The sequence below is a fragment of the Orcinus orca genome, chromosome 6, assembly GCF_937001465.1.
Source record: "Orcinus orca chromosome 6, mOrcOrc1.1, whole genome shotgun sequence".
NCBI lineage: Eukaryota > Metazoa > Chordata > Mammalia > Artiodactyla > Delphinidae > Orcinus > Orcinus orca.
In genome coordinates, this window is record NC_064564.1 from 97,311,892 (window position 1) to 97,337,810 (window position 25,919).

At 40.4% G+C, this 25,919-nt stretch overlaps 2 protein-coding genes across 5 annotated transcripts in view; one reads left to right on the plus strand and one right to left on the minus strand.

Annotated features, from left to right (window-relative positions):
- PALM2AKAP2 (PALM2 and AKAP2 fusion) overlaps window positions 1-25,919 on the plus strand; it is a 611,547-nt gene that overhangs the window by 212,550 nt on the left and 373,078 nt on the right. For all 4 annotated transcript variants that reach the window (XM_049710940.1, XM_049710941.1, XM_049710942.1 and 1 more), the window contains one exon: window positions 11,242-11,403. In XM_049710940.1, coding sequence (XP_049566897.1) covers window positions 11,242-11,403 — 162 coding nt within the window. The remainder of the gene's footprint in view (window positions 1-11,241; window positions 11,404-25,919) is intronic.
- The window catches only part of LOC101275752 (thioredoxin domain-containing protein 8), a 709,525-nt gene that overhangs the window by 149,705 nt on the left and 533,901 nt on the right, over window positions 1-25,919 (minus strand). The gene's annotated exons all lie outside the window — the stretch shown is intronic.

The window sequence follows — 25,919 nt, forward strand, 5'->3', positions numbered from 1 at the left end:
AGTGTAATCTGCTGTTTTTGGATGGAATGTCCTATAAATATCAATTAAATCAATCTGGTCTATTGTGTCATTTCAGTTTTTAGTTTCTTTATTTTCTGTTTGGATGATCTGTCCATTGGTGTAACTGAGGTGTTAAAGTCCTCCACTATTATTGTCTTACTGTCGATTTCCTCTTTTATAGCTGTTAGCAGTTGCCTTATGTATTGAGGTGCTCCTATGTTGGGTGCATATATATTTATAATTGTTATATCTTCTTCTTGGATTGATCCCTTGATATTTATGTAGTGTCCTTCCTTGTCTCTTTAACATTCTTTATTTTAAAATCTGTTTTATCTGATATGAGAATTGCTGCTTCAGCTTTCTTTTGATTTCCTTTTGCATGGAATATCTTTTTCCATCCCCTCACTTTCAGTCTGTATGTGTCCCTAGGTCTGAAATGGGTGTCTTGTAGACAGCATATATATGGGTCTTGCTTTTGTATCCATTCAGTGAGCCTGTGTCTTTTGGTTGGAGCATTTAATCCATTCACGTTTAAGGTATTTATCGGTATGTATGTTCCTATTACCATTTTGTTAATTGTTATGGGTTTGTTTTTGTAGGTCCTTTTCTTTTCTTGTGTTTCCCAGTTAGAGAAGTTCCTTTAGCATTTGTTGTAGAGCTGGTTTGGTTGTGCTGAATTCTCTTAGCTTTTGCTTGTCTGTAAAGCTTTTGATGTCTCTCTCAAATCTGAATGAGATACTTGCCGGGTAGAGTAATCTTGGTTGTAGCTTCTTCCCTTTCATCACTTTAAGTATATCATGCCACTGCCTTCTGGCTTCTAGAATTTCTGCTGAGAAATCAGCTGTTAATCTTATGGGAGTTCCCTTGTATGTTTTTTGTCGTTTTTCCCTTGTTGCTTTCAGTGATTTTTCTTTGTCTTTAATTTTTGTCAATTTGATTACTATGTGGCTTGGCTTGCTTCTCCTTGCGTTTATCCTGCCTGGGACTCTCTGGGTTTCCTGGACTTGGGTGGCTATTTCCTTTCCCATGTTAGGGAAGTTTTCTACTATAATCTCTTCAAATATTTTCTCGGGTCCTTTCTCTCTCTTTTCTCCTTCTGGGACCCCAATAATGTGAATGTTGTTGCATTTAATGTTGTCCCAGAGGTCCCTTAGGCTGTCTTCATTTCTTTTCATTCTTTTTTCTTTATTCTGTTTTGTGGCAGTGAATTCCACCTTTCTGTCTTCCAGGTCACTTATCCGTTCTTCTGCCTCAGTTATTCTGCTATTGATTCCTTCTAATGTAGTATTCATTTCAGTTATTCTATTGCTCATGTCTGTTTGTTTGTTCTTTAATTCTTCTAGGTCTTTGTTAAACATTTCTTGCATCTTCTCAATCTTTGCCTCCATTCTTTTTCTGAGGTCCTGGATCATCTTCACTCTCATTATTCTGAATTATTTTTCTGGAAGGTTGCCTATCTCCACTTCATTTAGTTGTTTTTCTGCGGTTTTATCTTGTTCCTTTATCTGTTACATGTCCCTCTGCCTTTTTGTCTTGTCTATCTTTCTGTGAATGTGGCTTTTGTTCCGCAGGCTTCAGGGTTGTAGTTCTTCTTGCTTCTGTTGTCTGCCCTCTGTAATGTCTTTATTTTAAAGTCTATTTTATCTGATATGAGAATTGCTACTCCAGCTTTCTTTTGATTTCCTTTTGCATGGAATATCTTTTTTCATCCCCTCAGTTTCAGTCTGTATGTGTCCCTAGGTCTGAAGTCGGTCTCTTGTAGACAGCATATGTACTGGTCTTGTTTTTGTATTCATTCAGCCAGTCTGTGTCTTTTGGTGGGAGCATTTAATCCATTTACATTTAAGGTAATTATCGAGATGTATGTTCCTATTCCCATTTTCTTAATTGTTTTGGGTTTGTTATTGTAGGTCTTTTCCTTCTCTTGTGTTTCTTGCCTAGAGAATTTCCTTTAGCATTTGTTGTAAAGCTGGTTTGGTGGTACTGAATTCTGTTAACTTTCGCTTGTCTGTGAGGGTTTTAGTTTCTCCATCAAATCTGAATGAGATCCTTGCTTGGTAGAGTAATCGTGGTTGTAGGTTTTTCTCTTTCATCACTTTAAATATGTCCTGCCACTCCCTTCTTGCTTGCAGAGTTTCTGCTGGAAGATCAGCTGTTAACCTTTTTGGGATTCCCTTGTATGTTATTTGTTGCTTTTTCCTTGCTGCTTTCAATATTTTTTCTTTGTTTTTAATGTTTGATAGTTTGATTAATATGTGTCTTGGTGTGTTTCTCCTTGGATTTATCCTGTATGGGACTCTCTGTGCTTCCTGGACTTGACTATCTCTTTTCACATATTAAGGAAGTTTTCAACTATAATCTCTTCAAATATTTTCTCAGTTCCTTTCTTTGACTCTTCTTCTGGGACCCCCATAATTCGAGTATTGGTGTGTTTAATGTTGTCCCAGAGGTCTCCAAAACGGTCCTCAATTCTTTTCATTCTTTTTTCTTTATTCTGTTCTGTGGTAGTTATTTCCACTATTTTAACTTCTAGGTCACTTATCCGTTCTTCTCCCTCAGTTATTCTGCTATTGATTCCTTCTAGAGAATTTTTAATTTCATTCATTGTGTTGTTCGTCATTGTTTGTTTGCTCTTTAGTTCTTCTAGGTCCTTGTTAAACAATTCTTGTATTTTCTGCATTCTATTTCCAAGATTTTGGGTCATCTTTATTATCATTACTCTGAATTCTTTTTCAGGTAGACTGCCTATTTCCTCTTCATTTGTTTGGTCTGGTGGGTTTTTACCTTGTTCCTTCATCTGCTGCGTATTTCTCTGTCTTTTCATTTTGTTTTACTTACTGTGTTTGGGGTCTCCTTTTTGCACGCTGCAGGTTCGTAGTTCCCGTTGTTTTTGGTGTCTGCCCCCAGTGGGTGAGGTCGGTTCAGTGGGTTGTGTAGGCTTCCTGGTGGAGGGGACTGCTGCCTCTGTTCTGGTGGATGAGGCTGGATCTTGTCTTTCTGGTGGGCAGGACTGCATCAGGTGGTGTGTTTTGGGGGTTTCTGTGACCTTTTTATGATTTTAGGCAGCCTCTCTGCGAATTGGTCTGCTTGTGTTCCTGTCTTGCTAGTTGTTTGGCATGGGGTTTCCAGCACTGGAGCTTGCTGGTCATTGAGTGGAGCTAGGTCTTAGTGTCGAGATGGAGATCTCTGGGAGAGCTCTAGCCGATGGATATTACATGGGGCCAGGAGGTCTCTGATGGTCCAGTGTCCCGAACTTGGCTCTCCCACCTCCGAGGCTCAGGCCTGACACCCGGCCGGAGCACCAAGACCTTGTCAGCCACACGGCGTAGTAAAAGCCCAAGGGTATTAAAGGAATTGCCAGAACTCATGCAGCTGATTAGAGGCTTTGCTGAACAGGAACCTCATCTTCCCATTCCCCGCCTGGTACTCGAGCAACTTCTTGGGCAGACAGATTCCTGGAGTCTTCCTCTCTGAAGTGTTCAGAAGCACTACTGAAGGAGGTAGGGGTGGCAGGATGCTGGGGCCGCTTGGAAAAGGGAAGAGGAAAGAAAGAAGTCTGCCCTCAGTTTTAATCATGGCATTTAACATACTCATTTGAGGATCAGTCTGGAAATCATCAGGGAATTCTTTTTTCTTTTTACTGCTACTGCACATAGCGATTGTGCAACCGAGTGGAGGAAAAATTTTTGCTTTTGATGTTCCAGAGAATGGAAAGTTGTTGCCGTCAGCCACTTAGTCAGAATCATAATTTCTTTTGCACCACAAAAGAAGGCTTGTAAGAGACTAGAAGATGGTCCTGGGTAGCTGGAATACACATTCAGTGGTTAATGCATCATTGCATAGGGGAGATGCAGCCATGTTTGAGTAGTTTGATTAAAGGACAACTCAGATGGATTCTAGATGATTTAACCTTGACTTATTGTAAGCCCAAGGGGGAGACCATAATTATAACTAACTCCTCTTTTTCTTGACAGAGTCTAGAGTCCATTTCGTTTTCATTTCACTTAAGGTACCCCCTCTACTGAATTGTCTCCTTTTTATTTTTATTTATTTTAATTTACTTTTTAAGTTGAAGTATAGTTGATTTACAGTGTTGTGTTAATTTCTGCTGTACTACAAGGTGACTCAGTTATCCACATATATACATTCTTTTTCATATTCTTTTCCATTATGGTTTATCACAGGATATTGAATATAGTTCCCTGTGCTATACAATAGGACCTTGTTGTTTATCCATTCCATATGTAATAGTTTGCATCTACCAACCTCAAACTCCCAGACCATCCTTCCCCCTCCCTGCTTTTCCCTTGGCAACCACAGTCTGTTCTCTATGTCCATGAGTCTGTTTCTGTTTTGTAGGTAGGTTCAGTTGTGCCATATTTTAGGTTCCACATATAAGTGATATCATATGGTATTTGTCTTTCTCTTTCCTACTTACTTCACTTAGTATGACAATCTCTAGTTGCATCCATGTTGCTGCAAATGGCATTATTTCGTTCTTTTTTATGGCTGAGTAGTACTTCATTGCATGTATGTACCACATCTTTTATCCATTCATCTGTCGATGGACTCAATTATCTCCTTTTTAGTTAGTGGTGTTAAATGTTTTAAGACTCTTACAGTCATTTTTCCTTTCAGCCTTGTCCTGGGTAATCCGTGAAGATGACCACAAATAATGGCATCTTGCAGCTGGTACAAAGAAAATAAATTACAAATTGAATGTTTAACCTTATCTAACATATAGCCGTTAGGCATATACGTCTATTTAAATTTAAGCTAATTACAATTAAATAATATTAAGAATCAATTCCTCAGTCACACTAGACACATTTCAAGTACTTAATGATCACATATGACTAGTATCTGCCATACTGAAAGCATAGATATAGAATATTTACCTCATTGCGGCGATTCAGTTGGACAGCCTGATATAGGAGTTTTAATAGTAGGAATCAAAAGAAGAGCTCCTTAGATTGTATAGAGGCAAGTTCTTGTCAAACAGTTTCCATGATTTTAATTTCATGCCCTTTAGCCACTGACATCTTCAGCAATGGATCTGTATGTTGGAACCAACTAATTACCCCAGAAGAAGAAAAGTGAAGCTAACTTTTCTACAATTTCCAAAATGTTTGTTTTCCCAAGATCTTAGGATATTTTGCAAAGTGGCCAAAAGCATTTGCAGTGGATGGAAAGAGGACCCATCTGCTGAGTAATCACAAGGCCCTACAGCAATGAACTCAGCCATTCCCATCCCTGGAGAAATAGATTGAAGCCTCTTCACTTCCATCTTGACAAAGGTATTTACATTCCTCAGTTGATGTGGGGAGTAAAACAGCTTTCCAAGTATGAGGTTGTCTTGGGGGCCAAGCTGTTTGTCAAAGAACAGAGAAATACTAGCAACTCCCTGCAGATGAGAACTTAACCTTGTTCTCCAAGCATTACTGGAAGTGTTCTCTAGCTCTCTGTGCTCTTCTCTCCACTCAAGCAAAAGTTGCCCTCAGGGGCTGGCTGTTACCCTGGACACTAAATCCACAGGCGTTTTCCTGATGCTCCTTTGTGGCTGATGCTGACCGTGTTCTCCAGCAGCTCAACCTCAAGTAGAGCTTGGATACACCATACTTTGTGATCTCCTAGTGCTGTGGGGAAAGACACATTGTGTGTGTGCACATTTGCACACTTGGAGAGCATGACATCTGAGGACTGTTGGAAGCTGTGGTTCTAAGGCTTCCTGCATCTGGTGAGCCTCCATTAAAGGCAGCTACCTAGGGCAAAATCCCAGCTTGAAAGAAGTACTACAGGGAGCCAAGGCCTGAGTCCAATGAGTTCCATTTTTAAAGCTGTGGAATTGAGCACAGAAAGGCCCAATGAAATTCCTATGTTCACACAGCAAGTTAATTATGGAGTCAAGAAATCATACTTTTTTTTTAAACTGAAATTCCTGTTGCATGATTAAGAATTTTGTTCCCTTTACTCTCTAAAGATGCTTTGTGAGCCTAGAGGAAAGGGAGAGGTGGTATAGATGCTAATTTTCACTTAATAGATTTTCCTTGGGACGTTGGTTCGTTTTGTTCAAAGCATCTGTGGCAAGTTGGACTACATGCATCTAGTCATCAGGCTGACGATGGGAAAAAGAGAAGCTGGACAAAGATTCATTCTTCCCCTGCCTTTTAGGACTGTGACTTGGGTTTGCCTTCTGTTTGTGTGCAACAGGCTTTGGAAGACAGGCCATCTCTCTGGCTCTCAGATGTTAAGGAATGGGGCCAAATATAAAGAAAAAAGCCAAGTAGGCATTTCTCCCACGGTGGTTATCTTTAGTCTATGCTGAGGTCATTTCCTAGTGCAAGAAAGTTGTTTGCTTATGGGCTATGGGCCAAATTCACACTGATTCCTAGAGTCTGGAAATCACCAACCATCCCGACATCCAGGATCAGACTTCTTCAAGGCATAAGCAGGGTTAAAATCCCCTGTGTTTTGTCTTGCCCTTATATATCTATATGGAAAATAGGTCCCATAGATCTAGTGCTGTGCAAAAAAATAAAAGAATGGTCACAAACACTCATACATTTGTGAATGTATGTATAACCACATGCACAGTACACACAGTCTCTTTTATTCTACAGTGACTATGAACATGAGAGCAATTGATCATTTAAATTTAATGAGTTGGTAAGTATTGCAAGACATGTTCAAACAATTGTCTAGGTGTCATAAGACTCTTACGTAGCAGTTGCCATAGCCAAACAAGCGTCATGGCACGATGGGTTTTACCCTTTCTTCAGTTTTAGTGGAAGGCAATGACACATGGTTACTTTCACTACACAGTTGAAAAGAGTTGACTGCCCTATTCCGAAGGCTGAAGAAAGCATCTTTTCCCTTGACCACAGATAAAATATTGGTATGAATGTGCAACCCAAGTACAGTTGACAGAAAAGAGTTAAATAGCCTTAAAGAACTGAATAGCTAGTTTAGCCATATATTTTGCATATTAAGCTTAATCATTCTGATCTTTATCATCAGTGTGGGAGAACTAGAAAGCACTTGAAAATGGATTAGGAAGACAACATAGCAAAAGATTCTTTAATCTCTAGGGATATATCACTTGGGAAGCATTTTGTCTGGAAGCATTCCTTCTCATCCTAAATCCTAAGAGAAACAAGAAGAAGGTTAGGGATCACTGTTCTGGATCAGAAAGCATCAAAGGGATCCTGGGAACCATATGATCAGAGTGGCCTGCAGAGATGTGGTGGAAAAGACTTAAGGACCAGTGGTCAGTTTGATCAACATACAGAACCAACATCCCCAGTAGCCCGAGTAGTCAATCAAAGCTGGAAAGAAGTGACCAGTGGACCCATGTGTCCTGTGACAGCACAATTGGAACTGTGTCCTTTAAGGTCTAGGGGAAGTGCCTAAGAAACTCATTGACTCCATGACCATGTGGCCAAGGGCAAGGCCTGGTGTGATTGTGCAGAGAAGTGTCACTTACCCTGCCACGTGTGTATCTGAAAAGAGAAGCAAATTCATTAGAGGTGGCAGCAGCCACTGTATTCTGTGTACTGAACTGAAGCATGTCAGAGGCCCTTCCACAGAAAAAAGAAGTAAGCCAGGCACACAGGCATGAAACGTCAAAGGCAAACAAGACCAAGAATAAAACTGGAACTTTGCTCATTTTAGCTATAGGTGCATTTATTGCTCTCATAGTAAGAGCAACTGACAATCCAACAAGAAAATAACTAGTTAACACACACTATAATGAGTGAATTTTGACCCTACGTTGTTTAGCAAATCTATAAGCAATTCACGCACCGGGTTCCAAAGCTTGTGCTTTCAAAGAACCAAATTAAAGAACCCTGTTCAGACATTATTACTAATCGTAAAATGGGTAGTCTCTATCCAGTTTTAAGGTTCTATGTTTTCTCAAAATCTTTACAACATTTAGGTATTGGATCCCAAAAGTCTGAGACCAGATAGATGGCCACCAACTTGCCTAACGTGGCCTTGGTGCCTAAGCATGGAAAATCTTGACTGTGTCTTCCAGATGGCAAGAGGCACAGACAGTCATTATATAGTTGGCCTCTAAACTGAGAATGTTCCTGACACCAGTATTACCAAAACTCAATACTAATTTACTGAGCACCAACTATATGCAGCCTGTTGCGTTTGCCACATATTTCTTTACGTGACCTTGTGTTTCTCTCATAGCATACCCGGGAGGTAGAATTACTATTCCCAATTTAAAGATAAGAATACTGTGAGGTGTCAAGTGAGATCTTCTTCCCCATTTTCTCACGACTGCCCCTAAAGCCTGCTGCTGAGAACGTCCAGTTTGGAGAAACAACAGCTGCCATGAAGGGCTTGCTGACAGCGTGCCTTTTTTTTTTTTTTTTTTTTTTGCAGTACGCGGGCCTCTCACTGTTGCGGCCTCTCCCGTTGCGGAGCACAGGCTCCGGACGCGCAGGCTCAGCGGCCATGGCTCACGGGCCAAGCCGCTCCACGGCATGTGGGATCCTCCTGGACCGGGGCACGAACCCGTGTCCCTTGCATCGGCAGGTGGACCCTCAACCACTGAGCCACCAGGGAAGCCCAGTGTGCCATTTTTGAAGAATGAAATAAAAGGCATACTAGGAAAAGAAGAATAGAAGAAGAAAAAGAAGAAGACTAGAAGAAAAAAAGCTAGGAAAAAAACCTGTCTTTCCTCACAGAATAACGATTATTTATAGAGAAAATTAAGACACCTACAAAAAAGCTGCTCACGCTATTAAGTGAATTTAGCAGGGTCTCAGGATAAAAGGTCAATATACAAACGTCCACTATATCTCTATAATACTGGCATTGAACAATTAGAAAATGACATTTTAAAATGTTCCACTTATACAAATAGAATTCCTGGAAAGCGTTAGGATCTGACTGATTTGTCCTTGAGGGAGTCTACAATCCAGCAGAAAAGAGGAGTCAACCCAGAACAGGTGCTAGGAAAGTAAAAAGTGTTCTACATTTTACCTCCAAAGAGTTGAGACTACTCAAACAAACCTTTACACAGGCCCAGAGTGATTAACTTTCCCAAAGCCTCACAGCTCATAAACCCATGAACTGGGATGTGAATTCTGGCCTCTGACTCAAAACTGTCTTGTCTTATTCCCCACAGCACCCCTGTTCTCTGCATGTGTACTGCGAATCGGGGGAGACCTGATAGACTCTCTCTATTCCAAGTGCTCAAAGGTTCAAAAATTCTTCCTGAACTCCCAGCATTTCCATTTGGTTTTAGGTTGACTTTCAAAGTCCAATATTATAATAATACTATCTCATATTCACACAATAGTTTTACTAAGCTTTCCTATGTATTACCTCATTTAATCCTCACAATAACTTTTGGGTAAGGAGAGACTGGAATGATCGTGGTTTTATAGATGATATTTATTTAGATTGACTCAGATGGGATTTTTAAAAATTTTATTCATTTTCCTTATTTTTTTTGGCTGCGTCAGGTCTTAGTTGCAGCACATGGGATCTTCATTGAGGCATGTGGGATCTTTCGTTATGGTGGAAAGATAAAAGATATGGATCTTTCATTATGGATCTCTTCGTTGCAGCGTTCAGGCTTCTCTCTAGTTGTGGCGTGTAGGCTTTCTGTCTCTAGTGGTGGCACACGGGCTCTGTAGTTTGCGGCACATGGGCTCGCTCATGAAGGTGCACGTGCACAGTAGCTGTGGTGTGCGGGCTTCTTTGCCCCGCATCATGTGGGATCTTAATCCCCCACAGGGATCGAATCTGCGTCCCCTGCATTGGAAGGTGGATTCTTTACCACTGGACCACCAGGGAAGTCCTGGGATTTTTTTAAATTGAAGTATAGTTGACTTACAACATTATATTAGTTTCAGGTGTACAACATAGTAATTTGATATTTTTATAGAATATAGTCCATACACAGTTATAAAATATTGACTATATATATTCCCTGTGCTGCATTTTACATCCTTGTAACTTATTTATTTTATACCTAGTAGTTTTGTCTTGACCAATGTCATATTGCTTATAAGAAACCGAGCTAGAAATGGAACAAAAGCCTGCTTTGAAAATGTCGATTCACAAAGAGCACCAGCCTTGGCTGACAGACTGATTTCGTTTATTCAAGCAGTCCGAGTGTTGACTTAGACAACATCTGAGCACTGGAGTATATTTAAGGAAATGCCAGTTGTTACATTCATTTACCTACATCAGTGTTTGGTGACGATGGAGAAAGGGAAGCGAGGCCTCATGTTTTAGAGAATGCCATCAGTTGTAGAAAGAAATTAGCGAACTCATCTGTAATAAGCCTATTTTTTTTAAATGTAGGTGTCATGACTGAAGGCTTCGCTCATAGAAAGTTGAACCCTTCCTCAGTTTATAAGTATAGAGATCACAGATTCAAAACATTTCAGAGTTCGAAAGTGATTATAGAGTTCTTCTGGCTGAACCCCCTCTTTCCTAGGTGAGGGAGCAGAAGCTCCAAGATTGTAGCTGATTGCTTATGGTCACAACAGCAATTAGTGACAGAATTGTTCATAAGGGTCCAGAGCCAGACGCCAGTCCAGTTCTGTGGACTTACACCCCAAACTTGGGAATATCTCCCTGTTTTTAGTTTGTATTAATTTAAAACATTTTTTAAATTATAGTATGGTTGATTTACAGTGTTGTGTTAGTGTCTGGTGTACAGCAAATATACATATATATTCTTTTTCATATTCTTTTGCATTATGGTTTATTACAGGATATTGAATATAGTTCCCTGTGCTATTCAATAGGACCTTGTTGTTTATCCATTCTATATATAATAGTTTGCTAGTTTGTATTAGTTTTAATACTAACTTTCAGGTCTCTGCTTCTCAATGGTTGTGATTTTGGAATGCAAATGACAGCAACTTAGAAACTCCATGCCAGACCCTCTGCAGGGCCACAAGGGCGAGCTGCAGAATGTGGGTCACTCCCAGGGGCATGTCATCCCCTGGAGCTCCCCACTGTGAGCACAAAGGACAGTCTCATGGGTCATCTTGCTCCATGACTTCTCATCTTAAAGGTCTTGTCAAAGCTGGCCACATAGGCCCTTAAAAATATTGTAGAGTTCTTTGAAGTAGGTTGTTTATTTTTCCTGAAACACATCTGCTATTCATCTTACTTGGTTTTGAAATGCAAGTGTTTTGGCCAGCAATTTGAAAGAGAAGTCTAATCAAAATTAAGTATATCAGTGAAATGTGATTTTTCCATCAGATCTACCATCACCTCCTATTCATTCATTCATCAACTACTTGATAGGTGTTTACTACATGCTAGAAATTGGAGTAGCTGCTTGGGAAATAACAATGAGCAAAACAAAGTCCTGGCTATCAAGATGCTTTCATTCCAGGGGAAAGAGACAGACAATAAACAAAGGTATAATTAATTTTTTATTATTTAACTTAGATGTAGATGCGTGCTATGGCAAAGAAGCATGGTAAGGGAGGGTAGGGAGTGTAGTGTGGGTGGTGGTGATGATTTCAGTGTTATATAGAATGGTTACAAAAGGCTACTCTGCTAAGGTAGCATTGGTGCAGAGACCTGATGGAGGTGGAGAAACAAGCCAAGTCACTATGTGGGCAGAGAACTTTCCAGACAGAGGCAACAGCAAGGCATGGTCCCTGAGTTAGGAGATTGCTTGGTGTGTTCATGAAGTGGCAAAAAGACCTGCATGGCTGGAGTGGAGGGAGGGAGGTGGAGAGTCAGAGGAGTTGAGATCAGGGAGGTAGCAAGGTCATGTAGGGCCTTATAAAATATTATAAGGACTTTCCCTTTATTGAATAGTTTTAAAAATCAAGATACAATTTACATATAGTAAAATGTACAGATCTCAAGTATTTGTTTTGAAGGGTTTTGGTAATTGTATATGCCCTGTAACCTCTACAAAACCAAATGTAGAAAACATTTCCATCACCGCAGAAAGTTCTCACGTGACACTTTCTAGTCAATTCTGCCTTCAGCCCAGAGGTAAACAGTGTTCTGATTTTTATCACTGTTCTTGAACTTTGTAAAAATGGAATTATGCAGTACGTATGCTTTTGAGTCTGATTTCTTTTATTCAATATACTGTTTGGGAGGTACATCCATGCAGTTGCCTTTATCAGCAGTTCTTTGCTGAGTGGTATTCCATTGAATAAACACATCACAGTTTATCCATTGTTTTGATGGGCATTTAGGATGTTTCTTGTTTTTGTCTATTTTTGAATAAGATTGCCATGAATATTCTTTTTTTCTGGTACCTTTTGACCACCCTCACCCATTTCCCCATTCCCACCCCCCTGCCCCACCCCTGCCTCTGGCAACCACCAGTCTGTTCTCTGTTTCTATGAGTTCAGCCATGAATATACTTGAACCAATCTTTCTGTGGGTATATGTTTTCATTTCTCTTGGGTACATACGTAGGAGTGGAACTGCTGGGTCATAGGCTGATAATATGTTTAACTTTATATGAAAGTGCTAAAGGGCTTTCCCAAGGGACGGTACCACTTTACACTTCCACCAGCAGCGTGTAAGAATTCCAGTGTGCTCACCGGTATTTGGTATTGTCAGGTGGGTTTGTTTGTTTTTGCTGTAATCGTTATAGGCAGTTTGAATAACACTTCACTGTGGTTTTTATTTGCATTTATCTGCTGACTGCTGATATTGGTCACGGTTTCATGAGCTTTTTGGCATCTGCATATCCTTTCTTGATGAAGTGTCTATTCATGTCTTGCCCATTCTTTTGAAATTGGGTTGTCTGTCTTTCATTGTTGTTTGTAGCAGCTTCAAAAAACAGATTCTGATAAGAGCCCTTTAAGAGATCTTTTTCTCTCTCTCCCTCTTATCTATTTATCTGTCTATTTATCTCAATTATTTTATTAAAGTCTTCAGGTTGCATATTTACTTTCTTAATGGCATCTTTGGCTAGGTAGGGATTTGTGATAGGTATGAAATTTGATTTATCATTTTTTTCTTTTATGATTAGTACGTTTTGTGTCCTGTGTAAGAAATTTTTGTCTACACCAAAGTCATGAAAGTATTTTCTTCTAGAAACGTTATGGTTTTTGCTTTTGGGTTCTAAGATCCATCTTGAATTAATTTTTGCATATCCAGTAAGGTAGGATGAGCTGCAGATATCCAGTTTCAGCACTGTTGGTTAAAAACGCTTTGGTTTCCCTTTGAATTGTCTCAGCAGTAGTTTGTTTTTACTTCAAGTGAGAAGAAAGCTGCTGGAGAGTTTGAAGTGCTCTCTGAAGACAATGAACACTTTTTACCTTACATACTAGTTGCTATGTGCACGTCTTAAAACACATCCACACAGACTTTGAGAACAGGGACTATATCTTGCTTGGATTTTTATCCCCAACTTCAGCACCTAGCACAGTGCTTGGCATATCATAGGTACCCAGTGAATGAATGAATGAATGAATTCTAACAACAGACAAAATTAGCTTCCCCACCCCTGTTGTTTAGGACGTGGGTGTATTCATTTGTCTGTGTTCCATATGGCTACCACCCAGACTATGATCATTTCCATTTAGGTTTGTTAGTCCCAGATTTACAGGACATTTCTAACGTGTGTGCAGGATTATATATATCTCTTTGACCCATACCACATAAACATATACTGGCTCCTTGCATGGTTAACTTAGCTTCTATTTTTGTTCGCATTTCTACTTGTCATATTTGGGTAGAGAAGATTAAAAAGCAGATGTGGAGAGCAGAGAACTGGCATCTGGATTGCAGCCTGGTTGCAGCTCTCCCAACTCTCCTAAAATGCCCAGAAAGATGGAGAAATAAGAAAGAATGCTCACCACAGCCCTGAAAAGGATGATTGTCAGACAGCCTATTGCCAAGATCTAGGATTAGTCTCCCCGAGGGGACAGCAGAGGTGGAGGGAGGGAAAAAGACTTTTTATGCCTATCCTGGAGGTTTCCTTTTACAGAAACCCTTGGTCTATTTCAGCCAGGAATCTGAGCACCCCTCCTCCTACTTCCGAGGGGCTGCTTCCTTTTAAGGCGGCCTCAGAGCTGTTTCCCATTCACCCTTCCTTCTTTCCCTATCCACGCAGCCTCAAGAATTCCCCAAAACCAACAGGACAGAAAAAAGGGAGGGACTTCTTTCCTTCTCTTGAAGTATGTGTAATGTTTAGTTGCATCCTGGGAAGTGTAGTTCCAACAATTCATCACTTACATGGGTCAAAAAAGTAAGATTTATCGCAGAAGCACTCTGTGTGCTGGGGTTGGAGTTTTTCATGTACGTTGAGTCAGAATCTCAAAGAAACAGAAATAGGGGCAGGAGGAGATGCTCCCCCAGGAGAGCAGAGCTGCATTAGGATCTGGAGTTTGGGTAGAAGTTGCACAGCCACCTGTGATCCAGCTGTAGGCATGAGATCATCATATAAGTGAAGGGTGGGTGTGGACGAGGCTAAGTCCATACCATGTATGGATTAAGTCACTAAGTCTGGAGAGAGCTCACATTATTTAAGTTATCATACTGAAAAAATAATATGAAAGACTACCTGGAACCAGTGGACAAAATTGCTGCAGATCTCAAGAAAGGGAGCATCAATCTTAAAAGTTTAGAAGAAAATAAGATCTCTAAAAATTGTCTAATGCAGGAGCCAGAAGAAATTTTCAAAAAAATGTATAGTATTCATAATGTCTTTTGAGATTTAAGCCTTTCTTAAGATAGGTAACACTTTCTACCTTGCATTACAGTTGTTTATTATGTGCATTTCCTAATACATTTTGATGATAGGGGGCATATGTTGCTTTAATACCTAGCACAGTGCTTGGTATATCATAGGTTCTGAATGAATGAATGAATTCCAGCAAATGACAAATGTGCTCTTTATTCTTGTTTAGTACATGAATGTACTCATTTGTCTATGTTCCATATGGCCTTTAAAAAATAGAAATAGAAAAATCACAAGGTCATTGGAATGGGGAGGAGCAAGATAAACGTGGAAATGAGAAACGGATAAAATATGCCTGAAAGTGAAAACTCTAAAGAGCAGTATTCAAATCCTTATTAGAGGCAGTAAATAACCGAACTGAACCAGCGCAGGACTGCACCATTACTGGAGAAGGTAAATAAGAAATCTCTCTCAAAATGCAGAGAAAAAGGGAAGAGATATGCAAATGACAGTAGAGATATTGTTAGATATGGTGGGCAAGGAATGTATTTCCAACCTAAAAATTATATATATTTTTGAGTTAGTAATAACCAGAAAAGAAATCCTTGTAAATACTTTAAAGAAACAATTTTCTGTACTGAAACTAAGAACATGGTTGTCACACTGCAGGCAAAATTAATGACCATATTTCTGGATCACAGGGATAAAGAAAAATAGCTTGCAAATCTCCACGGATGTTGTCTAGCTTCATGGCCTTGGGCAATTTTCTGAGCCTCAGCTTCTTCACCTTGAAAAGAAAAGTTTAACAGAGAGTCACTAGGGTCCCTGCTAGACTTGATTATCGTATGATTTCATAAATGTTTTGAGGGCTAGAGGGTCTAAAACAATGATTATTTTAACATCACACTTGTGAGGAAGGAAGCAATTAAGTTCAGTAGCTGTAAGTCCCTCCAACCAAGGCTTTATTTCCCCTTTAACATCATTTGCTCCAATGTGTTAACTCGGATTCCAGGAATGTTATAAGCACCCCAGATGTTCTCATAGTAACAGCAGGTCCTCACAGCTCTGGCAGCATTCAGTTCTTGCCGTGTTCCTCTCTTCCAGAAGAGTCAGGGATGAAGACCTGAACTCCCTTTAAGTCCTTGTGTCCCTTTAAGCCCCCCAATAATTTTTGGTACCCCCAGGCCCTCCTTTCAGCCTAGGCACCAAGCAACTTTTCTGACAGCTTTCAGGGTTTCAATCAAATCTCATCAGTGAACACAGGTTTCAGTTTTGCTCGTTTTCAGAGCCCAGCGGTTAGCCCTTAGGAACTACCTTACATAAAATGGCAGGAAGGCAGGTCCAGATCATTTAGCACCTCCCCCCATTACCAGATGGGCTCCATTTGAAAAGGGGCTCATTGTTCAGAGTTTTCACTTCCTCTGCGACTCGACTTGTTGGCTGAAGTGAATGCTGCCTCCGTTCTCTCCTTTCTCCTGATCTCTGGAGTCAACTCTAGTGGCCGTGTGTGTGTGTGTGTGTGTGTGTGTGTGTGTGTTTACAGCTCATGTACACACTGAACTCCAAGAAGGAACAGACGTGAACTGCACCAGTCAGAATAGACACACCCTCTCCTGTCTGGCTAAATCCCATTCCAGGTTATTTAAAAAGTCACTCAGTTGCCAGATTTTTAGCAACAATAGAAATGGGCAGACATCATCCATTCTATGAACAATAAACACATTTAGAAAAAAAGTGGCAGATAGGAAAGGCTGCTGGGAAGTGTTTAAAAGGCATCTTTTCCCCACATGAGCGTGCAGACGTGCAGCTGCCAGAACACCTTGGCCCCTGCACTTGATTTACACAATGGTCTGGGTCGCCCCATTTGTGACCACACAGCTTGGCGCTGGGCTTCATCCATTTAGACCCCAGAATACAGTTTACTTGTGTTATGACTCCAACCAAAACGTTCCAGGGAAGCCAAGTCCCCTCACTCCATTAAAAATGTATACTACGTATTTTTACTAGCCCGCGGAGCTTGGAGTTAGGAGGTAACAATATGTGCTTTGTTCCTCCACAAGTTTGCTGCAAAGTGTGCTGTAATCTTTGCCAGGGGTCTGCTGCTCTTTCCCAAGAGGGTGCACAGCCCTGAGGAACACTTCAAACTGCTTAACTGCCTGCCTGAGCCTTGCCTTTTATGGTATTTTTCTTCTGCACAAGGGAATGACAACCACTTAGAGTGTCAGCCAGTGAGGAACAGCTGACAGCAAAAACTCCACTCTGCTCTCAGTCCCTGGATGTCCTATCTGCCTTGAACTATTGGTCTCTGAGCGCGCTCTCTGATAACGAATTTGGGAGTGCCAGTGGGGTTGGAGGGAAATAGGAGTCACTTAGAAAAGCTCACCAGATAATTCTATTTTAGAAAGCACAAAAGAATGTTTTCCCCTCACCCTGGTAAGTTAGTTAATAAGTACAGGGCACAAGAAGCTCCCAAATAAATGGAAGAAATGGAGCAAAATATTGATACAAGCTACAGAGTAGGTACTTGATCACATATGCTAATATTTTTTAAAATTTATGTTTTTGAAATATAGTTGATTTACAGCTATGTTAATTTCTGCTGTACAGCAAAGTGATTCAGTTGTACATATATATATTCTTTTTCATATTCTTTTCATTATGATTTGTTACAGGATATTGAATATAGTTCCTGATGCTATACAGTAGGACCTTGTTGTTTACATATGCTAATATTTAATCATTTAATTTAATTCAGTCTTTAGGTCAGAGTTAACAGAAATAGGTTTGCTTATTCATTATTAATTCTTATTAATTAATAATTATTAGAACCATATCAAAGTATCCTTACATGCACAGAGTCTAGGGTTCTAGATAGAAATAGAAAAAAATAGAAAAAAGCCCCAATAATATCCCCTGGAGGCTGAAGGAAGGATGGCGTAGATCTGGTTCAGGCACTGTTGTAAGTGTCTTAGGTCTTGGTATCTCGTTTAATCATCACAGCAACTCAATGAGGTAGTACCATTCTTTCCTAATTTTGCAGATGAGGAAACCAAGGTACAGAGAGATTAAGAAACTTGTCCAAAGTCACACAGCTAGTTTGCAGAAGCCTCGAGTTTAAACCCAGGCCATCTGGCTCCACGAGGATTTTAACAGACATAGGGATGAGGCTCAGTGGGCATGGCAGAGGTGACGCGAGGACAAGAGCAGAAGCATGGAGGAGGGAACAGGCATATATCGGGCTGGACTGAAGCATGTGTAAGAGGGTGGTGGGAAATCACACCAGAAACATAAGAATCAAATAGCTCTTCTTGCCAGTCACTTGATATCACAAAGAAGCATTTCTGAATAAAAGGAATAATCATACATGATGTCACTAAATGTTGCCCATATGGGTAGGCGCCAACAAATATTGAATCAGGAAATAAGAGTCCTCCCATTTCTAAAAAACGACTCCATAATTTTAAAGACCACAAAACGGCTCCACCAAAGGTATTATTTTAACCAGTTTTATCAAAATATTTACCAGCTCAAATTGAGTTTTATGCTGTTACAAGGCCATCTTCTTATTTATATACGTAATTTATTTTAGGGCATTTATTTGATTCATCACTTGGAGTAAAGTAGAATTGTGTTTTTTTGCTTGAATGGAGGGACCAGGCAGATGAGGGGAAAGAGAGCCTATGAACCCTGGGAAACATGCCTGGTACCTGTGCTCTTTCCTTTTGGACTTGGTGAGCTGAGCTGCCCTTCTGCACTGGGACACATAGGCTGCCTGGGTCCTTGTTCCCAGTAGGGCACTAGAGTCTGTAGGTAACCAGGTACTATAAGAGGAACAAGAAAAGTGGGGCAAGGTTGGGGGGGTATACAAGATGGCAGTCCCTTTGGCAAACCTTCGCTTTTTTCTATGTCGATGAAATATTCTGTGATCTTTATACCATTGTATTAGAAACAGAGTCGTGATGTTTCATAAGTTAAATGTCTGATTCCATGTGCTGTCATGTGGCGTGTCTTGTCATGACTGACAGTGACACGTTTATGCTCTGGATTGGGGAATCGCAGTTTGATGTTGGGATGGGATGTGTTCCCCGCTTAGGGCCCCCAGGACAACGCGGCCATCTGCTTTAAGGGTGAGGTGATAGGGGCAGCTCTTATATTGCCATCTCTACCCCTCTGGGCTGCCCATTAGCCTTTGCAGGAGTCAGCCTGACAGGTCCGGGTGCCCTTCAGAAGAGCCCAGGACTTTCACAATATGTAGCCAGGCATCTCCATGTTTCTTCAACAGACTGTTGAAGTTGGTCACATACCCTGTTGTCTTAGAACCACTTTCTTGGGCTTGGGCAAATCCCTAGTGCTGGAAAACAGTCCCTGGAATCAAGAGATCATTCTTGGGCTTCCCTGGTGGCACAGTGGTTGAGAGTCCACCTGCCGATGCAGGGGACACGGGTTCGTGCCCTGGTCCGGGAGGATCCCACATGCCGCGGAGCGGCTAGGCCCATAAGCCATGGCCGCTGAGCCAGCATGTCCGGAGCCTGTGCTCCGCAACGAGAGAGGCCACGACAGTGAGAGGCCCACATAACGCAAAAAAAAAAAAAAAAAAAAAAGAGATCATTCTTGTCCAGACTGCCACTGGTCTGTTCTTGAACAAGTCTTTTTCTTACCTGGAGCTGGTTTCCTTACTTGGGATATCATGAGCTTTATGATTTCTAAGACCAGCTATATGTGAATTGCTCTTGAAGGTACAAATGTGTTTTCGTAGGTTGGAAAAAAACCAGAAACTATTTTCTAGGAATCAAGTGTTTTAAGAAATTGCAATTTTACAACATATTTTCATTATAAAAGCTAAAGTATTAGGTAGTCTTGTAGAACGATTCAGGACCATTTTGCTCTTGTCTAGAATTCAACCTGTGATCTCCATCTTCTAAATCTGACAGACATTTTCTGAGCACTAATTCTATACAAGGCACCAGGGCTGAGCACTGCATTTAGGATGCAGTCATTCACAGGCAAATAAGTCTTCTTGGTCCCCTGCTCCCAGGAACCATAGTCAACCTGTTTCCTTCTCTGTATGTTCGGACACCTTGGCTAAAGTCAACGGTACCTACGTTGGAATCCATGACTTTAATTCCTGGCTATCCTTTACCATTTAGAGCCTAAACATCTCCAGGCTGGTAGACATCACTGACACAGCTCTATTGCTCCCATGGGACAAAATTGCTCCTTCAACCTGCCTGAGTGCAGGAGCAGTGATTTGTGTGGCCAATATGCCAGACCTCCTGACGTATCAAGAAAAAGCCAGAAGTCAAGATTGTAGGTAAACCCCTACAGGGTTATATTTAAGCACAGAAAGACAGGAAGGCAAAGGAGCCTCATGAACTAAGAAACGCCATGGAAAGGTCTATCGCTTCCCTTCCCTTTCAGACAAAGACAGCTGACAAAGATGCCCCCGACACTGGGATGTTGGTTTCTCATTAAAGAAGGAAAAAAAGAAAAAAAAATACAAGAATTTAACATTATAGAGTTCTACAGAAGTAGTATAATGTAAAGAAAATAGTGAAAAAGAAAAGAAACAGAAAAGAAACAGCGAAAAGAAAAAGTTCTGCTATCATATGAAAAAGAATCATGCCATACCAAGTAACCAAGTAAGGTGGCCAACCAGTAGAGACAAAACTCATTTCCTTCTCATTCTGAGGGCTGCCCTAGGATGGGTGTGTGTGTGTGTGTGTGTGTGTGTGTGTGTGTGTGTGTGTACGTACCATGGCTTGGGGCAAACTGGGATGCCTGTCTTTTCTAAAGGTCATTAGCAAATGGATTCTACTTGGATCCAACCAATTGTTGCCCTGCAGAAATTTTTAAAATGTTGGCAACCACTTTAAGACATTCTTTTTAAAGACATGACCTGGCCCTAACAAAGCACGTTTCAGTCACTAATTTGCAACCTCTTCTAGAGCATTTTTCAGAACTTTGTGTATTCAATTCATGATGAGAAGGAAGGAGCAAGTGCAATTCAAGATGAGTTTCTTTGCCAGTGAAGAAACTCCAGACAGAAACCAGAGCAGGCAGAGACTCTTACAGCCCTGCCTCCACCCCACTTCAGGTTTCCTGCGCAAAGTGTACAATCTACTTAGTGTGCTGTGTTCACGTGGCTCTTTCCAAAAATACCTGCATCCAACCAGGCAATCCTGGATTTGGACAGGCAACTCTGTTTAGTTTGCTTTCAAATGTTTTCCTCTCAATATTCCACTCAGAAAATGTCTAAACTGAGTGGGAAATCCAGTTGAGTTGGGCATATGGAAGGATCTCTTCAATGCTGAATCTGCCCTAAATATCCATGGTAAGGAAAAAAAAGTTTAATAATAAATTATTCAAATGTACATTCATTCTTGAAACATTTTAAGGATGTTTACATTGAAACCAGATGCCTCCTCCACAGACAGCCCCCATTTCTGTTGATTTTACAGCTCTCCTGTTCACTTCACTTTTCTCAGTGGGATCTTTGTTTCACTCACAAGTAGAAAGAATGTTTCTTTTGTTTGCTTTCCTTTGCCATCAGTGCCCCCGCCTCTGGAGGGAACTCTGGTGGTGCTGTGATTTGGCCAGCAACCCTTTGATTTCACTCCTGGAAGTCACATGCACACGTGATGGTAAATCGTTTCTGATGCACCACGTGCTTGGGCTTTTCGTAGAGCCCTTTTCCTCTGTGTGGTTGGAATTTTGCAGCAGTTTAAGCAACAGTTAGCAAATGCTCCCAAATAAAGTTGAGTTAATTCAGGAAACCGATCTCCTAGAGCAAGAAGAAGCTAGGATTTCTAGGGAATTTCTGGCCCTTCGAAAATGTCATCTGAACCTAAAGCTTTTATTTCTAATCTGGGCTGAATCCATGGCCAAGCAAAGAGCTGGAAGATGTATTTGTTCAAATGCCTGCAGCTATTGGCCTGGGGGAGTAAGGTGAGAGGAGCTATTCCCAAGGGTGCCCTGGTCTTTCTTAATCAGTTGGCAGTTTCTCCAGAAAGGAGGAACATCTAAGAAAAAGGTAAATGGTAAAAAAATCACTAAGCAAACTTTCCCACTCCCTTTTTTATTTGGCCTGGTGCATCCATTTATTTATCCAAAAAGATATTTATTTAGCATCTACTACATATTACCAGGCTCTAGGCTAGGGACTGTGAGACAGCAGTGAATATCTCCTGGTGGGGGTGACAGAAGAGCCCAGAAAATTATAATGTGGCAAATAATATGGAGAGAAACACATGGGATAATGGTAGACCAGGGAAAGGCAGTCAATGTAGATTAGGTAGAATAAAGGTAGAGTTGAGAGAAGACTTCCAGAAGGAAGTCAAGCCTGAAGTGACCATGAGTAGGAACTAGCTGGACCAGGGCTTCTGAAACCTTCCCGTGCATGGGAATCATCTGGGGATCTTGTTATACTGAAGATACTGATTCTGGAGGTCTGGAGCAGAGCCTGAGATTCTGGATTTCTAATATATCTGATTGCTTCTCATCAGCCTATGAAGAGCTTTCTCACTGTCTCTTACAGTGGAGTAGTGTTCTCTGGTATGATGTATAAAAACCCGTTTAACCCAATGAGGGGCATTCATTTGCTATTACATACAGAACTGCAGTGAATAACGTGGTACAAATCATTTTGCACATGGATGATCTATAGGATAAAATTCGTGGAAGTGGAATTGCTCAGTCAGAATCATTGTGATTTGTAATTTTAATAGACATTGCCAAGTGCTTCTCCACAAAGTTTGTCCCAGCAGTAGCTGATTTTCCTACACCCTCATTAACACTGTGTTAACAAACTTGGTAAACTTTTTTTTACCTGCCCAATGAGTACAAAATAGTGCAGCTTTAATTTGCTTTTCTCTTAGTATGAGTGAGTTTAAGCATCTTTTCATATGTTTCAAGGCTAGTTGTATTATCTCTTCTATGAACTGTCTATTCATTTACTTTGCTCATTTTTTTTTACCAGACTGTTGATCTTGTCTCAGTGATTCAGAGGCGTGTATATTAAGAGAAGTAACCATTTCATTAATTACATTGAAATTGAACATCTTTTCATATGATTAAGAGTCACTGTGTTTCCTCTCCTGAACTGTCTGTTTACATAGTTTTCCCCACCCACTTTTTTCTTTTGGATTATTGATCTTTTTTTTCTTGATTTATAGAGTCACTTGTGAGTCATAGAATCTAAATTTTTGGACCCCATTCCAACCTCTTACACCTGGTCATGATGTCTCCTCTAATGACATTCTACTTTTCTTCATTTCATTGAATGGAAGAACATTTATAAATGGACATGTAAAAACAATTTCCTAAAGACCACAAACTCAGAAAACATTACCTCAAAACCGTGATTGTTTTTTAAGGGGCAAGATAATGTGAATCATTTCATCTCTGGCAAATATATTACAATATACAAACTTTTAGAAGAATAATCAAACATAGTAAAATTTGCAAGCATTTTATAGACAGAGGCTGGAGTCTAAGATATTCATCATTGGTAGAGAAAAAAAAAAAAACAAAAAACCCAGTGATTAATTGCACACTTCAGGCCCGGTTTAAATGCAACCTCTTCTGTAAAGTATGCCTTGGTGTCCCTGGATGGATGTTTCTCTTGCCTCAGAATTCCCGGAGAACTTTGTACCTCTCTTAGGAGGAGTATCAGTGTCTGTCTTTATTATAGTTATTTTGTACAAGAGTATTCCCAGGAGCACCGCTCATTTCCTGTACTGATCATAGATTTTTTTCTTAAAGGAAACCTTGAAGGTCCCAAGCCACAGTCTTCTTTTTTCAAGGTCAGGTTTGTTGAGATATAAATTACATACAGTAGAATGCATCCTTTTCAAGGGTGCAGTTCAATGAGTGCTGACAAATATATACAGGTGTGCAATCACCTGCAAAACCAAGATACAGAACATTTCCGTCATCACAAATTGTTCGTTCCCTTGGACCCCTTTGTCATCAGTTCCCTCTCCGCATCCTCAGCCTCTGTCAGTCAGTGATCTGGTTTCTGTCCTTATAGTTTTGCCCTTTCCAGAAGGTCACCTAAAAGGAATCATCCATTCTGTAGCTTTTTGTGTCTGGCTACTTTTACTCTAAGCCACAGTATTTTGCAGTTAAACATAGAGAAAACAGTTTCCTCATTGCTTTGTGGAATTTAGGCTAAGTAGGCCTGCTCACCAAAATCATGCCAGTGGTTAGGCAATGGCCACAAGGCAGGAGCAAAGAGGAAGGGAGAGAGACAGAAACACAAACAGTTAATATTTATTATAATATTCTTTACTGCTTAGAAAATGTTACTTTGGATCACTTCCTGTGTGCCCACTGTTTTGTGTAATCCACATGACAATCTTATAAATTGTTATCATTTCCATTCTGCAGATGAGGACACAGGTTCAGATTGTTTAAGTGGCTTGTCCCCATACAGAACCCTAGTAAGTGGAATACTGGTATTGAACTGAGCTCTGATTTGAAAGACTTTGTTTTGTGGATTCCTCTGGGCTCCCTTTTCCCCAAAGTCTAATAAGGGAGAGTTAACAAAAAGACCTGTAAGCCCCAGAAGGAGTTTCTCTCTTCATTCTTCCTGAAACTCATTCACTAGAAGCCCAGAAACTAGCACTGTGCCCACCATATAGCAGGTGCTCATTAAATATTGTTAAACGAACCAATGAAAGAGGAATCTACCTTTCTGATCCTTCCAGTGCAAATGCACTGAACTTTCCATCCCACTAGCTCACTGGTTACATCCAACGGTTACATTTTTCTTATTTTAATAAGTTTCCTTTTTTTTTTTTTACTCAAAGGAAAATGCAAGTTATCTCTCAATCCCTGTGATTTTGTGTCATCACAACACATGGATTGAGTGAGTGTGAGCAAGTTCCAGCTATCCCCTTTTGGATTGTCTGTCATTTGAATGAAGGTTTATGTTTATTAAAGACCACTCCAGAGGCGCTAGTCAGTTAATCATTACTTACTATGTTCTATAGCTAGGCCATGAGGAGTAAAAGTCAACCCTAAGTAAAGTGAACTTAATATGAATACCTAGAAACAATTTTAATAAATATTTAATATCTTTGATATATTTGAATACAAAATAGGCTATATATAAAATAGTATTGAAATGAAAGGAAAATCTAATCTTAGGGTATGTTAAGATGCTGGCAAACCAGCACGGTACATGGCAAATTTCTTCCCAGATAAGATGATTGCTTTTCTAAGAACAATCTGAATGTCTGAAAGCAGATGAAAATGTCAGGATGATGATCATATCACTTTGTAGAATGTTGTGAAATGATGTCTAAGAACAGAGATAAACAATGTAAAACATGGTATTCTATCATATAAACCTGTGTGCTTCCCAAAGGGGGTTCCAAATTATTTCAGAGAACTCTGGGAAGTTTCTCAGCCTTTGAATTTCTCGTTATTTCTTTACATAATTATGTCTCCGAAATGGTTCCACTTTTGGCAATGAACTTTGGTCAGTGGAAGTGTAGTGGCATCTGGGTTGTAGGTCTAAGTTTCTATTGTTTTAATTTAAAATATTTGTCTTTTTAATATCCTGGACCTTTCCAGTGAAATTTTATCCTAGAGTATAATAAAAGACCATTTTAAAACTAGACGTGTGGAACAGTGCTAATACCCACCTTTAAATTAATCCATCAGTTATGCTCACTGGCAGATTTGCCATCCCAGACCCACAGAGGGAATTGTAGGAGCTGGCAATTTCTTGAAATAGCAATGTACACATCTGTATGGCGATAACACAGCACACTCTGCTTTATCATTGCAGCCCAGGCTAATGTAATCCACTCACTGTGGACCAGAAAAAAACCTAAGTTATATAAAGGAGCAAAAAGTATTTTTGCATGCTTTTTTTTTTGGTCTCAGCCTTGGGCTGAGAGAATGGGAAATTTTTAAAAGGGAAAGAGGAAAACAGCGTAGAGGAAGTATGTAACCTTTTCCCTTGGAAGACATGGTTTTCCTCCCAGCCCTTCACCTGGTTGCTTTGCCTCCTCGTTTTACAAGGAGATGGGGACAGCGGGAGGAAAGAGGCAGGGATGCTGAGAGCAGAAACCAGAATAAACATGATGATTCTAGGGTCAGGAGAAGAGTGTCGGGTTAGAGCTCAAAGATGTAAGAACAGCCAGGACTGAAAGTGAGAAAAGGAGGTAGTGAGACCACTGTCCAGGGAACTGACAAGAGTAGAGGCATTTTAAGGACATGTATGGGGAGAGCCAAGGAGGACTCCTTGAGAACCAGGTGCAAAGAG